At 39.2% G+C, this 17,826-nt stretch overlaps 1 protein-coding gene across 9 annotated transcripts in view; it reads right to left on the bottom strand.

Annotated features, from left to right (window-relative positions):
• The window catches only part of Cbfa2t2 (CBFA2/RUNX1 partner transcriptional co-repressor 2), a 94,107-nt gene that overhangs the window by 35,824 nt on the left and 40,457 nt on the right, over positions 1-17,826 (bottom strand). For 4 of the 9 annotated variants that reach the window (XM_076930049.1, XM_034494471.2, XM_034494470.2 and 1 more), the window contains one exon: positions 1,355-1,498. In XM_076930049.1, the coding sequence (XP_076786164.1) occupies positions 1,355-1,472 (118 nt within the window). In that variant the 5' untranslated portion in view covers positions 1,473-1,498. Of the gene's footprint in view, positions 1-1,354; positions 1,499-8,004; positions 8,108-11,230; positions 11,368-17,826 lie in introns of those variants that run through there. The other 5 variants (XM_076930047.1, XM_034494472.2, XM_076930048.1 and 2 more) reach the window with 5 other exon arrangements.

Below are 17,826 nucleotides of genomic sequence, written 5' to 3'. Positions count from 1 at the left end.
CTTGGCAGCAGGCACCTTACCTGATGAGCTATCGGCCCCGAATTCTTTCGCTTTTTTTTTTTTTTAAATAATTTTTTCTATTTTTTTAAAGGTTTATTTATTTATGAATACTCTGTAGCTGTCATCAGATACACCAAAAGAGGCCACCAGATTCCATTACAGATGGTTGTGAGCCACCATGTGGTTGCTGGGATTTTAACTCAGGACCTCTGGAAGAGCAGTCAGTGCTCTTAACCACTGAGCCATTTCTCCAGCCCCTCTTTTGCTTTGTTTATTCCCTAGCAAAGGGTAGGTTTTCAGGATAATGGTGCTAAATTGATATAAAACTAATGGGCTGAGGAAAAAGAGGGAGAACAATTCTCTTCTTCCACTCAAAGAGATTGCTAAAAACCTCACCAATTTAGAAAGTTAGATGCAATCTTTTTCTTTCTTTCTTTTTTTTTTTTTTTTTGAGACAGGGTTTCTCTGTAGCCCTGGCTGTCCTGGAATTCACTCTGTAGCCCTGGCTGTCCTGGAACTCAGAAATCCACCTGCCTCTGCCTCCCAAGTGCTGGGATTAAAGGCGTGCGCCACCACTGCCCGGCTTGCAATCATCTTTCATTTCTTTGTTTCGACTGAAACATCTATCCTGATCAGAGCTACCTCTTTGAAGTGTCTCACAAGAACAGCACAGTACTGGGCTTGGAGTCACTCTGACATTATAAATAAGCTTTTCACAGCCATTTAAATAAAACTAGATTATCACATTTTCATGTTTTTTGTTGTTGTTTTGAGACAGGGTTTCTTTGTGTAGCTTTGGCTGTCCTAGAACTAGTTCTGTAGACCAGGCTGGTCACAAACTCACAGCCATCAAACTCACAGCCATCCACTTACCTCTACCTTCTGAGTCATGGTAAAGGTGTGTGTTACCACTGCTTAGCTACATTTTCATAGTTTTCCAACTGCTATATAGTGACACTGTCTCAAATGTTAAAAATCATGTCAATCAATGTTTTTGGAGGTCAGACAAAAACATCTCCCTTTCCACCCCATTTTGGGGACAGGGTATTACTAAGTAGCTCAACTGGCCTGGAACTCACTATATAGACCAGCCTGGTCTCAAACTCACTGAGAGCCACTGGTCTCTGCCTCCCATACTCAAGGAATAAAGGCATAAGCCACTCAAAAAGGCTGCCCTAGAATTCTTGATCCTCTGAGAGCTGCATTACAGGCTGAGATTATAGGAATGCATTGCTATACGTGTGTGTGTGTAGTCATGTTGAATGGTGTATATATTGAAGGTTTAATGTAAACCTGTCATTCAGATCTAAATTATGAATTGAATTATAGATGTAACTTAATTAAGAGGTCTCACATGCTGTAGGAGTAAAGGACACTGGCCTTGGTCCTCCAGGATTTATTGGTGGGAGGGGTGGCATGACAGGAGGTGAGGATCTTGACTGTATCTTCACTTCCACAGGCGATCCAGGCATTGCTGGCACCCTTTTCTCACAACCAACTGCAAAGAATAAAAGAAAGGGAGGTCAAAGCTCTCTATAAAATAATAATAAATATCAAGGACAATTGAAAATGAACTTATTTCCCCAGAGGACTTAGAAGTTAAGACAAAGCTTCCAAGGGCCCATGTCCTAACATCTAGCTATGTGAATGCAACCTTATTTGGGGAACAGGGAAGGATCTATTTTTTTTAAAAAAATCTAATTGCATTTTTACATTTTTGGGGGGTGGGGCGAGGGGCTGCCATGATATGTGTTTGAAGGTCAGAAGACAACTTTCCAGAGTCAGTTCTCTCCTACCATGTAGGTCCAGGGGATCAAATTCAGGCTATCAGGCTTGGCAGTAAACACCTTACTAGCTGAGCCGCCTTGCAGATCTGGAAAAAGACCTTTTAAGAAGGGAGCTGGGGGGGAAGACTAGAAAGATGACTCAGCAGTTAAGAGCACTAGCAGCTCTTCCAGAGGGCCTGTTTCAATGCCCAGCACCATATAGCACCTTATAATTAATTGTCTATAAAATAACTCCAGTTCCAGGGGATCTAATACTCCCACAGACATAAATGCAAGCAAAACACCAATGCACATGAAAAAAAAAAAAAAATATTAAATGGGGGCTGGAGAGATGGCTCAGTCCAGAGGACAGAGGGTCAGTTACTAGCTCACAACCATCTCTAACTCTTATTTCAAGCAATCTCACAGCCTCTTCTGGCTTCTCATATGTGGAGGCAAAAACATATACACGTAAGAAAAATTCCAAAAGTTATGAAAACAAAACAGAATCTTGAATGATGTTACACTGCCTGCAATCCCAGCACTGGGGAGGTAGAAACAGAAGGATCAGGAGCTCAAAGCCAGATTCTAGCTATAAAACATTTTGGATTAAATGAGGCAAAACCATGACTTTAAAAAAAGAAAGAAAGAAAGAAAGAAAGAAAGAAAGAAAGAAAGAAAGAAAGAAAGAAAGAAAATTAAATAAATAATTTCTCACCCAAGAGAACCTATTACTATTTGATTAATAGGTTCACCTTTAAAGTTAACTATATCCCTTTCACTAATTTCCTAGGTTTTGTTTGTTTTTTAAACTTAAGTACTGTAGTAGTCTTCAATTTCAAGTGCAAAAAAAAAAAAAAAAAAAAAAAAAACAAACACAGAAAAGGTTTAAATGAGAAGGTAAAATTAAAGTTTTCTTATAGGATCAATTATTAAGATAGTATATCCCAGCATGCTCATATAAACCTCAAGGTACATCTTAACATATTTACCACATTTTCTGATGAGAAAGATGTCCCCAAATACTGTTTTGTGTTCTAGTTTCCAGTGGCTATATTTTGGAAAGGGATATATAAACAGAAAGTGCCTGCTATGTTATAACCCCTAACAAAACCTACAGTATTCTGAAAACCATGAGGCTAAAATTTCCCACTCTTGGTGTTCCTAGCCTGGATGCTTTCTTCATGAAATCGATGGTCGTCCTATCTGATTAGTGGACTAATGAGCTGTTATGCTTGCCTATTTCTTCCTGCCAGTGTTTTCTCAATGCCCTTCAGAGAAGAGTTGACATGTTTCCAGGTCTTCCATCTGGGACCCAGCTTTCTGGAGGGGGTGGGAGGAAGGAACCGACAGTTGTCTCGCACTGTTATGTTATGTGCAGTGTGCATCAACCTGGAGGGCATCTTTCTCAGACCACCTGTCTTTACAACATGGGTGCCAAAGGCAGGAGCAGGCTCAGCAGTCAGATAGATGTGTTTTAACATTCAGCACTTGGCAGGGCAACAATGGGTCAGCCCAACGCCAACTGCATGCTTCATCTTCTGCGAGCTTAACTAGGGGATAAAATCCTGCCTCAAGAACACAGTTTACAGGCCATGTGTGTTACTGTTACCCACTTCTTGTTTACTTCACTACCCACAAAGCAGCATTGTTACTGTTATTCCTACTTTCAAACAGCAATGATCATCTACAGAGTGTAAGGCTAGATTTGGCCTCTCCTGTTACTCACAGTCTACGCAAAGTTTAGCTAATAATTTCACCTTTCTACATCTTGTTTTTCAATACAAGTCAATGAGTGACAATAAAAGCAAGAAACATATAAAAGAAAAAAGAGATCAGCAATGCCTGAAAAAGCATTTACAAAAGGAATGAAATGGAGAAAGGGGTGTACAAAGATACTTCAAATGAGAACACTGGAGATGTACTTGTCATGATGAGGCGATAGGCAGGAAATGCACACCAAGGAAGCGCTGACCTAGACAAAGAACACTAGCAAGAGAGTAGATTTGGGGAAAGAAATGATGTATTTAGTGTGGGTTTTTGTTTGGTTTTGGTTGGTTGGTTGTTTTTTTCCAGATAGGGTCTTACTATGTATCCCTGCCTGTCCTGGAACTCACTCTATAGACCAGGCTGGCCTTGAACTCAGAGATCCTCCTGAATGCTTGGATTAAAGGTATTTATCACTCCACCTGGCAGGACACTAAGTTTTTATGCTGACTCTAAACTAGATATATGTTCTTAATAGGTAGTTCAATAAGAAGTTTGGAAATAAAAGAATACTTCAGCATCGAACTAGAAGTTACCAACATACGAATAAGAAGACTGACACTACGAAAGAATGGAAAAAAATAACTAATTTCTAAAGAAAATTTATTTTGTATTTTTACATTTATGTGTACCATATAGGCCATATGTATCAGAGGTCCCAGAACTGTGAGCTGCCTGATGTGGGTGCTTGGAACTGAATTGTGATCCTTTCCAAGAGCAGTATGTACTCTTAACCATTGAGCCATGTCTCCAGACCCAATTAAATTTTATTTTTTGAGAGAGCATCCTGTGAGTCCCAGGCTAGCCTGGAATATACTATGTAACAGAGGAAGTCTTCAACTTCTGATCCTCCTGCTGAGTTACAGCCTCAGGTCTGACTGTTTTCTGTTTTGTTGTTGTTGTTTTTATGAACCAGGCCGAGTGTTGGTATGGCAAAGTATGTACCATTATATACAGTTTCTTCTGTTTGTTTTTTCCTGCTGACTTTTACTTTAATGCTCAGTATTAAAGAAAGAAAGAAAGAAAGAAAGAAAGAAAGAAAGAAAGAAAGAAAGAAAAGAAAAAAGAAAAGGCTGGTAGCTGGGTGGTAGTAGCACATGTCTTTAATCCCAGTACTCAGGAGGCAAAGGCAGGTGTATCTCTTGAGTTCAAGGCCAGCCTGGTTTACAGAACTAGTTCCAGGACACTAAGAAATCCAGTCTTTTTTTTTTTTAAAAAAAAAAAAAAAAAAAAAAAAAAAAAAAAAGCTAGTATTACACATTAAGTACCCTTTCTCTGCAGTAAGCCTAACTACTCAGATCATCTTTTTCAAGCTACTAGTAGTCTTTTGGATAAGTCACAAAGCCAAATGTTCACAAACATCTAGATGTTAAAGCCTACGTAATTGTTGTCTGTCTAGACAGCCATTTTGTGCTGTTATCAATGTTATAAGGACACTTTCTCATGTACTATTATTAGGAAACTTTCTTATGCCCAAGATGATTGCATATTCTGTTGTGTTCTGTGCTTGGGTTTCTTGGAAACCAATCACAACAGAGGTCCGTTGGAACTGCTTCGTATAGTTAGCCACAATGACCCTAACCAACCTCCCAGCAGCACTTTTCCTAGAGCTGTGTATGAGCATTTATGGTTTTTGCACTTATAAGCTGTCCCTGGGATAGACCCCAACATAAGATGACACCTGCACCAATATAAGAAGCCATTTAGATCAAAACTTCCATTCTGAGTAGGAGTTAAGTAAAGTTTAAGTTTCTAAGACCTCCCTGGGAATTGACATCTTACTTGGCAGAAAGAGACATGTATGTAGTAACTGTCATTCTGGTTGGCAAGTCCTCTGCCACAGCTGAATACCCGAAAGAAACAATGAAGATAGGATAAATGTACAGCAAAGACATGTTCCTAAGAAGTCCCCTATCCTTAAATCCTGACTGTGGAATATCTGGGTTTCAGCCTTAAAAGCATGTAGGTTCTTGACTCAAGGTGGCAGGCAGTCCAGCCTGGACTACTTCCCTGATTGATCAGTCTTGGGGTGTACATTCAATAAACCCCGTCTGACTGAGCTCTGTGTCTGAATAGTTTGTGCAGTGATTACTGAACCTGAACAACAGATCCCATTATTCTGTACATTCTACAATCTGTCCATAACTGTCCCATGAAAAATCTGGCTTCATATTTCTTTGCTGCCATTTCCAATACTTAATTCTGAAAAGTCATTTTTAAGACCCCCAGCCATGTCTCCAATTTAAACCAAGAATTCTCAACCCTTTTTAGGGTTGTTTAGCAAAAACATCCTGCACATCGGATATTTATGTTATGACTCATAATAGCAAAATTAGTAACAAATAGCAATGAAATAATTGTATGGTTGGGGGTCATCACATCATGAGGAACTGAAAGGATAGCAACATTAGGAAGGTTGAAAAAAAACCGATCTAAACCAAAGCTCCTTTAAGATAATCAATTTACAAGGAGAGAAGAAAAAACAAATGTGGAAGCTAGGGGGATGGCACAGCAGTTTAAGAATTCTTGCTGTTCTTTTAGAGGTCCTAAGTTTGATCCCTAGGGCCCACCTAGTGGCTCACAATTCTTTATAACTCTAGTTCCAGAGGATTTGATATCATGCCCTCTCTTTTATCTTCTCCACGCACCAGGCACATTAAAGTATACACATAAACATGCTGGCAAAACACGCATACACAGAAAATAAAAATAAATCTTTAAAAAAAAGTAAAAGGCCAGGTGTGATGGTACAGGCCTTTAATCGCAGCATTTGGGAGGCAGACAGCCTTAGTTCAAAGCCAGGTGGTCTGCAGTTAAATTTCAGAGCATATAGAGTATAGAGAGAGCTATATAGAGTAACCTTGTTTCAAAAAGAAGAAAAGAACAGAAACTTTAAAAAAATAATAATATAAGATGTCACTTTCCTAGACTGGAAAAAGTAACTAGTTTTATGGGATTGCTTTCTCTGCTAATTGATGTCTTTAAACTACAAACTTTTTCTTAAAACTCTGTGGCTGCTGGAAGTTTGAGGTCAGGTGGAGGCAGGGTTAGTGTCTTCCAGGATCTTCTCCTTAGATACTGATAGCCATTGTTTCCCCATGCCTTTACATGGTATTCTGATATACCTAAATATATGAATTTCCACTTGTAGTATAGCCTGACTGACCTGAGATAGAAGTATAGGCTTTGGATTAATGGATGTAAACTGATGGTACAGAGATAATTGTAAAGGCTGAGAGGATGTAACTTGGATGAAGTTAATAAAGAACAGGTCTGAGAACTGCATTCCAGAATTTCATATTTAACACAACAAAGAAACTAAAAGAAATGCATGAAAAAAAAGCAGTCAGGGAAATGGGAGTGGTGGGGAACACACATGGAACCAAGTTAACAGTATCATCTGCTAGCCTACAAGCCCTGCAAATGTGAAGTAAATATAATATATTGAAAGCACCACTACAACTGACATTATCCTAAGAATCAGACATATTAGTAATAAAATACCTTCTTAAATCTTCTCATTTTAGGGCGCATGAGAGATGGCTCAGCCATTAATAGTAACTCTGAGTTCAATTCCATGCATTCACGTGATAGCTCACTGTTCATAATGAGATCCAATACCCTCTTCTGGTGTGCAGCTGTACATGCAGATAACACACCCATATCCACTGTGATGGTTGCTATACGCTTGGCTGGGGAGTAGCACTATATGGAGGTGTGGCCTTGTTGGAATAGGTGTGTCACTGTAGGTGTGGGCTTTAAGATCCTCATCCTAGCTGCCTGGAAATCACTATTCTGCTAGGTGCTTTCAGATGAAGACACAGAACTCTCAGCTCCTCCTGCACCATGCCTGCCTGGATGCTGCCATGTTCCTGCCCTGATGATAATGGACTGAACCTCTGAACCTGTTAGCCAGCCCCAATTAAATCTTGTCCTTACAAGACCTGCCTTGGTCATGGTGTCTGTCACAGCAGTAAAACCCTAACTAAGACATTCATAAACAAACAAACAAACAAAGCCAGGGCAATGGTGGTGCACACCTTTAATCCCAGCACTTAGGAGGCAGAGATCTGATCCACCCTGGTCTATAGAGTAAGTTCCAGGACAGCCAGGGCTGTAGAGAGAAACCCAGTCTCCAAAAACAGACAAAAATTTTATTTTAGAAGCAAGTAGGTTACTATGAGTACCAGGCCGGCCAAGGATACACAAGTGACATTGTCTCAAAACCTCTAATTTTGTGTGAAGGTCAGAGGACAACTTGGGAGAATCCATTCTCTTTCTACCAGGTGGGTTCCAAGGATTGAACTCAGGCTACAAGGCCTGGATGTAGTTCCCTGTAGGCCATGTTCATTGACACCTGAAATCTAAGTCAACCAGCCACTGACATCACAGCCATACTGGAGTGCCTCACCATAGAGGTACTCCAGTTGGTAGAAAATGCATCAAAAGACTTAAAGGTAAAGTATATTACCCCTCATTACTTGCAACTTGCTATTTGTGGAGATGAAGAACTGGACTCTCTGATCAAGGCTATGATTGCTGCAGGTGGTGTCAGCCCACACATCCACAAATCTCTGGGAAGAAAGGATAACAGAAGACCATCTAAGGATGTCTGAATTCCTTAATTACTTCAAACCTAAATGTTCTTAACAGCTGCCCAGTGCTGGTGATTCCACTGGACTGTATCTCTATGAAAAACACAATTTTGCCTTTTTGTAATTCTATTTGAGCAAGTTGGAGGCTTAAGTAGCCTTCCAACCAACTAACTTTGTACAATCGAGTCTTAACCATATTTTAATGTTACTGTGGCTTTAAAAAAAAGTTATTGAGGGGCTGGAGACATGGCTCAGTGCTTAAGAACACTGACTGCTCCTCCAGAGGTCCTGAGTTCAATTCCCAGCAACCACATGGTGGCGCATAACCATCTATAATGGGATCTGATGCCCTCTTCTGGTGTGTCTGAAGATAGCTACAGAGTAAGTATACATAAAGTAAACAAATCTTTAAAAAAAAAAAAAAAAAAAAGCTATTAATTCTGAAGTAGTCGGTTTTGACTGAGTTGACTGTTTTTTTTTTTTTTAAACTGTTTGAATTTAAATTGTAATGCAGAAGTTACAGTAACAAACATTTAGTTTTGTACAGATATTATTTCCACTCTGGCGGATAAGCTTAATAAAGGTCATATCCCCAAAATAAGACAAAAACAAACTTTTAAAACTTGTTGTTTATTTTGTAGATGTTCACATGGGGTAGCCAGGGAGGCATCCAAAATCCTTTATTTCTTTGGGACAAGGTATCTCTGAACCTGGAACCAGGCTTGTAGTAAGCAACCACAATGATTCTCCTGTCTCTATTCACCCACACCCCTAGCTGTTACACATTCACCTGTTGCTCTTCCAGAGGTCCTGAGTTCAATTTCCATCAACCACATGGTGGCTCACAAGTATAATAGGATCTGATGTCCTCTACTAACTTTCAGCTGTACATGCAGACACAGCATTCATATAAATAAATAAATCTTTAAAACGGGAGGGGGGGGCCGCCACAGGAATAGAAAGAATAAATATACCCTTTCACCAAACATTAAAATATATATATAAAAGACTGCAAATAGGGGCTGGAAAGATGGCTCAGTGGTTAAGAGTACTGACTCTGCTCTTCCAGAGGTCCTGAGTTCAATTCCCAGCAACCACATGGTGGCTCACAACCATCTGTAATGGGATCTAGCACCCTCTTCTGGTGTGCATGAAGAGACTATGGTGTAATCATACATAAAATAATAAATTCTTTAAAAAAAAAAAAAGACTGCAAATAAATCTTACCCTATAAGCACAATAGCAATAAAATTTTTAGGCCAGATAAGAATTCATTTAGGACTTGGGATATATCTCAGTTGGTAGACACTGCATCTAACATGCATGAAGAAGGTACTCACATATACCCTTTCCCAGGTCTCAGAAGTATGAGGCAAGAGAATCAGAAGTTCAAAGTTCTCAACTACAGTGAGTATGAGCTAATAATCTGGACTACATGAGACCAAACCCATAAAATTTTCATTTCTTCCTCAACTTAAAGGTATCTCTTAGGCTTGGAAATGGTTGTCTATACTTTGATCCAGAAGCAGGCAGATCTCTTTGAGTTTAAGGCCAGCCTAGGCAGTGCACAGCAAGACCCTGTCTTAAGGAAGGAGGGCTTATGTCCTGAGTTCCAGGAGAGCCAGGGATATACAGAGAAACCCTGTCAGGGGATTGTGGGGAGGTATGGTGGCACACACTTTTATTCCCAATGCTTGAGAGACATAGAAATGCAAATCTTTGTGAATTAGAAGCCAGCCTGACATCCAGGGCTATCACAAAGAAAAATCCTGTCTCAAAACAAAGGAAGGAAGGGAGGAAGGAAGGAAGGAAGGAAGGAAGGAAGGGAGGGAGGGAGGGAGGGAAGAAGGAAGAAAGGACAAAAGAGTAAGTAAGGTCTGTTTGCAGCTGAGAGGGACAGCGTTGCCTGGGCATGATAGGGCATACCTACACTACTATTAGGAGGGCCAAGGACTCCAGGTTTGAAGGCACTCTTCTGCAACAAGCAAGGCTCCTGTGGAAGACAGCACTGATCTTGAATCTGTTCCTGAAACCTGATTCTAATACTAACTGGTCAGCTATACTAGCACCTGAGACAAGCCATTCCAGTAAGGAGATATTAAAACCAAGCAAGAGATGAGAAAGTGCTGTTAGATTATCCACACACAAGTACTGTTAGATAGCTGTCCCGTTAGAATACATTAACAATCAATAGGCCACTGAGTATGGAGGGTAGATAACTACAGGGTTTCTTCCAGTGCTAATCATTTTAATATTTAAAGATACGTTGTAATCAGCTACCAACATCAAAGCCTGTTGGTAACCTGAATGCAAGTAAAAGCAGCACAGCTGACCTGATAATGTAAATATGGAAGAGTGAAATATGGATTTCTGTAACCCAGTTCCAGCAAATGTTTATTTGGAGTAACAGAGTCTACTCCAACTGCACACCATCTGTTTCGAGTCTCCACTAAGGTATTATTTTTCATATCACGAAAAGTGACAAATACCCTGAACTTTTTCAAGGAGCCTACCTCTACCACAGTCTAAATTTAGTAATCTCAGCCATTTAACGGTATCTAGCATTAATGTCCTGGCCAAACATTTATAACCACAGTCAGAATCCAGAAGCTAGAGACTGTCAGGAAATAAGTTAACTCTAGTCTTTTTATTCAAATACAATCCTTCTCACTTCATCTGCTTATTTGTTTATGTGTCTGAAACAGAGCACTGTCAACTTTTCATATCACTAATTAATGGCTCTCCTATGATGGTAACTCAGGTCTCTCTAGCTCCACTTACACAACTGTCAGACACAAATATCAGAGTAAATGCTGATAGTCTAACTGTAGGATATTTTACATGGTATCACATATCCTTCATTCACTGGTGGTGCCACAACCATGGGCAATTACAACTAGGCCCTAACCCTGCTTCAGACTTGACAATTCCAATTTAGCTGATTTAAACCCTAAAATGAGTCTTTTCAGAAATGAATTTAAACTCTTGTAATGACTTCTTCCTGTTCCATGGTCTTAACAACAAAACATAAACTCTTTGCTTGGCTTATTGACAGGAGATTGGACAATGTTTCACTGTTTCCTAAGCTAAACTTGAACTTACTATGTCGCCCAGGCTGACCTGGAATTTGTAGCAATCTTCCATCTTCAGTCTCCAGAATGCTGGGATTAGAGTACTCTCCAAGGTCTTTTAAATAGTTTTCATAGTTTGGTCTGGAATTGCTGAGCATTCTAGAGCCCCTTTGTGGAAGAGAATGAGCAAGTGGGGAAGAGAGAGAAAACAGATTTTCAAAATTGCAATAGGGGCTCAATTGCCTTATTTGTTTATTTGAAAACAAGGGGGTAAACACATACACACCCCTCAAGATGACCCCCGAATTATTGGGTCCCTTTGTCTCCACCTCCTGAACCCTGGTATTTCAGGTATGCTACTGGGTCCAGCTATAGACTGCTTTTCTATTACTAGCCAGCTATATAACATCTGGGACAAATGACTATTTTCCCACTTTTAAAATTATCGCTCAGCCGGGCGGTGGTGGCGCACGCCTTTAATCCCAGCACTTGGGAGGCAGAGGCAGGCAGATTTCTGAGTTCGAGGCCAGCCTGGTCTACAGAGTGAGTTCCAGGACAGCCAGGACTACACAGAGAAACCCTGTCTCGAAAAACAAAACAAAAACAAACAAAAATTATCGCTCACCTGACTGAAAGACAGGCTCATGAAAAGATATTTATATTACTCTAGTCATTTCCATTAACAGCATTATTCACAATACTTGAGAATACTAAAAAGTGCTCTGCCACCCAACACAGATCCAAAGCCTAGAAACTCAACTTTGGGGCCCTTGAAATGGCTTAGTGGATACAGGTGCTTGCAACACAAGCCTGACATTCTTAGTTTGATCCCTGAAAACCAATAATAAAGGAGAAAAGACCCCTGAAAGTCTTCTGACTTAGCAAGACCCAGTCTCAAAATAAACTTTTAAAAAATAAGAGTGAGACTACTAGTGTAGCTTATTGCTAGAATGTTTGATCAGATGACAAGTCCAGGATATTTTGTGAGATTGTGAGGAAAATCTCAAGGGATGGGTAGGAAGAGAACAGATCAGATACTGTTGAGTAATTATCAACAAGAACCTCAGTTTTCCCCATTTCAACAACAGAGACAAATCGTTAATCACACTGTTGACAAGACTGCAGATACACACTAGTAGTTCTTTTGTACCTTGACAACTCCCTTATTCATTAATTAGCTGGCCTCTTAGAGACACAGAAAAAGGACAAAAGGATTGACCTTGGTTTGGTGAGCTGGCTCAGCAGGTTAAGGTGATTGCCACCAAGCCTGACAACCTGAAATTGATTCCTGGGACCCACATGGTGAAAGAAGAGAACTGACTCCCTCAAGCTGTCCTTTGACCTACAAACACACATACAATGCAAAAAAAACAAATATTTTAAAAAGAAAATATTAGGTAAAGTGTGGTGGCACATGCCTTTAATCCCAGCACTGGATGCAGAAGTAGGTGGATCTATTGAGTTAAGAGGCCAGGGTTACAAAGAGAAACTTTGTCTCAAAATAACAAAACAACAACAACAACAAAACAACAAAAAATAAGACATATCAGTCAGATCATAAACAATAATTATGCTTTTCTTCTACAGCTAATCTTTTATTCTAAAATAAGCTTTCTATTTATCTTAGCTAAAACTTTAATCCCAATCCCCCTCACATTTCCTCTGCTAGTCCCCACAGCTCTGCCAAAACACAATAAACTGGGACAGTAACTTTTGGAAGAATATAGTCACCCATTTCCAGTTTTGGCTGTTAAGAGTTTTTATAGATTACCTATACTGTATTTGATGATACCATTAATTGTCAGAAGAGCAAAAATAAACATATTTCAAAGTACCAACATTAAATTAGTAAGTTAAAAAAATACTTTTTTTGCCAGCAAAATATTCATTCTCTTTGATTGTGTGACCACACTCCTTAGGAATTTGTCCTTAAGAAAATAACTCAAGAGAAAATGCAATTTATTCCACAGGGGTCATATAAATGGTAGGACAGCATATCAATGCAAACTGTGAAGGCACTGAAAAATATAATTACAAAGAATAGCAACAATTGGGGAATGCATACAATACAGAGCCAGGTAGAGGGGTATTCTCTACAAGAAATAGTGTGTGCAGTATAATTACAATTACTTATACACTGACTTCCATTTTTAAGTCCAAAAAAACTTGAGTCTTCTAATAATTTCGTATGTGTATATAATATAGTCTGTCTGGTCTCTCTTGTGTCCTCCTTCCAGACCCCCAACTCCCACCTTCTCCAACTAAATCCCTATCCCATTTTATTTTTTTAATTAAATTTTTTTCTTTTTAGATTTACTTTGTATGTATGAGTGCTTCTTTCATGTTTATGTCTGTACCATTTGAGTGCCTGGTACACTGGGAGGTCAGAAACTGGGTATCAGATCCCTCTAGAACTGGAGTTATAGACAGTGTGAGCTGCTATGAGGTGTGCTAGAAATTGAACTCAGCTCCTCTTCAAAAACAAGTATTCTTAACTGCCAAGTCATTTTTCTATTTTCCTGTTTCCACTTTCATATCTTTCTATTTTGTTTTGGACTAAAGCAGGACTCCTGAGTAGACAAATGTAAAGTTTTAACAGGTAGTTAGGATTGAGGGAACACTGGGACAGAGTATTTGAAACAGTTAAGAAAACAGGGAAGGCAAATCAAAGGCTCAAGTGATAAGCACGGGGGAGACCTCAGTCTTGACCGGTAGTCTCTTTAACAAAATGATTAAATTTGACTGGTTTAGCTCTTTACTGTTGCTGTGATGAAACTTCCTGACAAAGCCAACTTTAACAGAGAAAGGATTTACTTGACCTCCTAACTCCAGGTGACAGGATCCTATATGGAGCTGCTGGTGATATAGCCACAGCGAAGAACAAAGAGAATTACTGCAGCCATGCTTAGTGCTTAGCTCACTTTCTCCACTCTACTTAATAAAGTCCATGACCCCCCAAATCTAGGAAATGGTACTCCTCACACTGGACTGGGTCTTCTCACATCAATGTAATCAAGATACCCCCCCACACACACACACACACAGACATGCCCACAGGCCAGTCTAATTTAGATACTCTTTGAGAATCTATTTCCAGATAAGTCTAGATTATTCCATGTTAACAATTACAACAAACCAAAACAGGTCCTATTCTAAGCAGCGAAGTGTATACTCTATGCTCACGTCAGAAGGGGTACTTTAGCCTGAAACTTACATTTAACATACCCAAAATCTCATTTTGAATTTAGAAGGTGTAAATTTTTGGCCAAATGCAAAACAAACACACACACACACACACAAAACCTCACCCTCTCTCCATAAAAAGCTTAATTAAATCACACTTCAATCTAATCTTTTTTGTTATCAGAAATTAAAGTCAATACTGTTCTAAACTGCAAGCCACTTTTACAAACCATTATCATCAATCACTGCATCCATCATATTACTGTTACTATCTCTGGTATCACTACTAGAGGAGTTTCCCAGACAGGGCAGGAGAAAAAAAAAATTTTTTTTCTAGTCTTAAAATGTTACTTAAAGGGCTAGAGGTGTATGGCCCAGTTGTGCAGGCACTGTGAAACATGTCTATAATCTGAGCACTAGCAAGGCAGGAACGAGATTCAGAAATTCTCAGCTGAATAATGAGTTTGAGACCAACCTGGAATGTGAGTTCTTAGTTTTAAAACAAACAAAAAGCAAAACAAAACAAGAAATGGGAAGTCCCTAGTGATCTGAATAGGAATGGCCCACACAGACATGTGTTTTAAAGCTTGGCCCATAAGGAGTAGCAGCATTATTTGGAGGTGTGGCCTTGTTGGAGGAAGTGTCATCATGGAGGAAGGTCTCATATGCTCTAGCTATGCCTAGTGTGGCAGTCTCCTACTGCCTAGAGATGGAAAACTCTCAGCTCCTTCTCCAGCACAATGTCTGACTGCAAGCTCCCATATTTCCCACCACGACTATAATAGGCTAAGCCTCTGAACTGTAAGCCAGCCCCAATCAAATGTTTTCCCTTTCTAAGAGTTGCAGTGATCATGGTGTCTCCTCATAGCAATCAAACCCCAAGTCAGAAGGAAAGAGGGGTTACTTAAACCAAACAACAAAAATGAGGGCATTCATAATCCTAGCACTTGGGAGGCAGAGGCAGGAGGATTTCTGAGTTCGAGGCCAGTCTAGTCTACAGAATGAGTTCCAGGACAGCCAGGGCTACACAAAGAAACAAACAAACGAAGCGGTCATTCAAGAGGATGGAAAACTACAAAGCAAATAATACACAATGACAAGCACTGCAATTCATATAGGAGGGAGTGCAGAAAAGTGCTTCCAGAACTTTGAGAGTTATTCTTTCAAAGATCAGTGAAAGTGCTAAAAATGAATGTATAATCCAACAAAATACCTTGCAAAAGGATAAACTTAACAAAATGGTTGTTTATAATATTGCTAGTAGAAACAGATTATCACCTAAATATAAACTAAACTGACTTAGAAATTCATGTTGTAAATTTCCAAATAGGATTATTTAAGTTCAACAAATAATTTCATTCCCAAATATATATAATTATCTTTTTGGAAAAAATATTTTAAAATATTTACTACATATGATTCATTTTAAAGGAAAAAACTTAGCCAGGTGTGGTGGCACAGACCTTTAATCCTAGCACTCAGGAAGCAGAGGCTAGAGGATCTCTGAGTTCGAGGTCAGCCTGGACTGCACAAAGAAACCGTGTATCTCAGACAAAGCAAAAATCTCATCACATACTGTGTTCACATTATTGGCTGATAAGTTAACTTTGTCTCCATAAATAGAATTAAAACTTAGTTGAAAAGGGCCAGATGTGTGGTGGCTCATGCTTCTCAGCACTCAGGAAGCAGAAGCAGGTGGATCTCTGAATTTAATGCTTACCTGGTCTATATACTGAGTTTCATGTCAGCCAGGCTATTAAGAAATCCTGTCTCTTAAAGAATAAATATTTTAATAAAAGAATTGAAGAGAAAGTCATGCACACAACAAAAAAGAAAGCTAAGTAAGGTTATAAATTGGGACATAGGCTACAGTCCTGAAGAACCAACTACCATATAGGTAAAACAACTTCGTACTGACAACTAAATAAAAAATAACAGATTTCTCAAACTAGTAGAATAAGTATGTTCTAGAATAAAGATACCTAGATAGTAACATAACTTAATGAAAACAACAGTATATTATGTTGATGAAAATGCACATTCTGAACATGCTTCTTCATAGAAATGATAGATAAGTATTCCTTAACCCAGAAGATGCTTTGATAGACTAAGGAATGGGAGAAATTATAAGACAGTTTTAATAAAAGTACTATTGTCACTCCTAATACAAAGGTCACTGAAAGGCTAGCATGACCTAAGCAATATACTAAGTACTAAGAATATAATCACCAAGATACAATCCCAACCTCAAGGAGTTTACGATGAGCTGGGCCCCAACGCTCAAGATGCTGGCACAAAATAGCTGCCAGGAGTTCAAAGCTAGCCTAGGACACCTAATGAAATCCTGTCCCAACCTCCAATTCTCATGCCATGAGTTATACTAAAGCATGAGTTGTATACTAAAGCATGAACTAAAGTTGTATAGGTATAACAAAAGGGGAAGACTTATCTCAGCTGAATCTAAGTGCAATCAAAGTTCAGATTTCTGGCCTGTTTGCTTTCTCGTTTTTGTGACATGACTTTAATCCATGACTGAGGCCAGCTTCAAACTCCCCAGGTCTGGCCACAAATGGGTGTCTTATCATTCCAATACTGTTTTAGGTTATGACTACCCTTGAAAACTAAGATTCCTTTCCATTACATGAAGAGAATGTCTACATATCTTATATTTCCACATAGTGCCTTCATACAGAGTCAGAGTTACTTCTTCAGACTTCACTTACAGTAAAGCCCACTTTCCTATACACATCTTAATTAATGGACTTCAAAATGCTATAGCTAACTTTTCCTTTTGGATTTGGGAATAAGGAGCAGATGGCCTACCCAACATAAACTCTTACAAGAACTAATTTTTCCCTGACTTAAACCTACAGATTAATGAGCAACAGCAACTCTCATAATGATGTGACAATTATGCAGTGTGACAGCTGTTTGTACCACTACCAAATGTGAGTTTTAAAACATAGGTTAACACCTCTGGTTCCTTCAGATTAAAGCAAAACAAAACATAAAGAATCTATCTAATGTGTTTTGAAATGCCAATCACAAGTATAAAACATCAATGCAAAAAAATTATTTTAAATTTCTTTTGTGATGCTAAGGATTGAATGCAGGACCTTCCTCCTGTGATGCAAGCATTATCACAAAGCTAACGTCCTCCAAACATTTTAACTTATTTTGAAGCCATGTACTGCTAGACTGTCTAAACTGGCTTAGAAATTACAATCCTCCCGCTTCAGTTTCCTAAGTACCTAGACTACTGACTATCACCTGGGGAAAAAAAAATTATGGGTGGAGGCTGTCCTCACTGTATAGTCCTGAATGGCCTTAAATTCATAAAGGGCTATCTGCCTCTGCTCCCTGAGTGCTGGGAAATGTCTAGCACAACCACCTGGCCCTGCAAACAAAAAATTAGGCTGGCATAATGGTATATAACCTTAGCTT

Source organism: Arvicanthis niloticus, chromosome 2, assembly GCF_011762505.2.
Source record: "Arvicanthis niloticus isolate mArvNil1 chromosome 2, mArvNil1.pat.X, whole genome shotgun sequence".
Classification (NCBI taxonomy): Eukaryota; Metazoa; Chordata; class Mammalia; order Rodentia; family Muridae; genus Arvicanthis; species Arvicanthis niloticus.
This window is presented reverse-complemented; position numbering and strand designations above follow the sequence as displayed.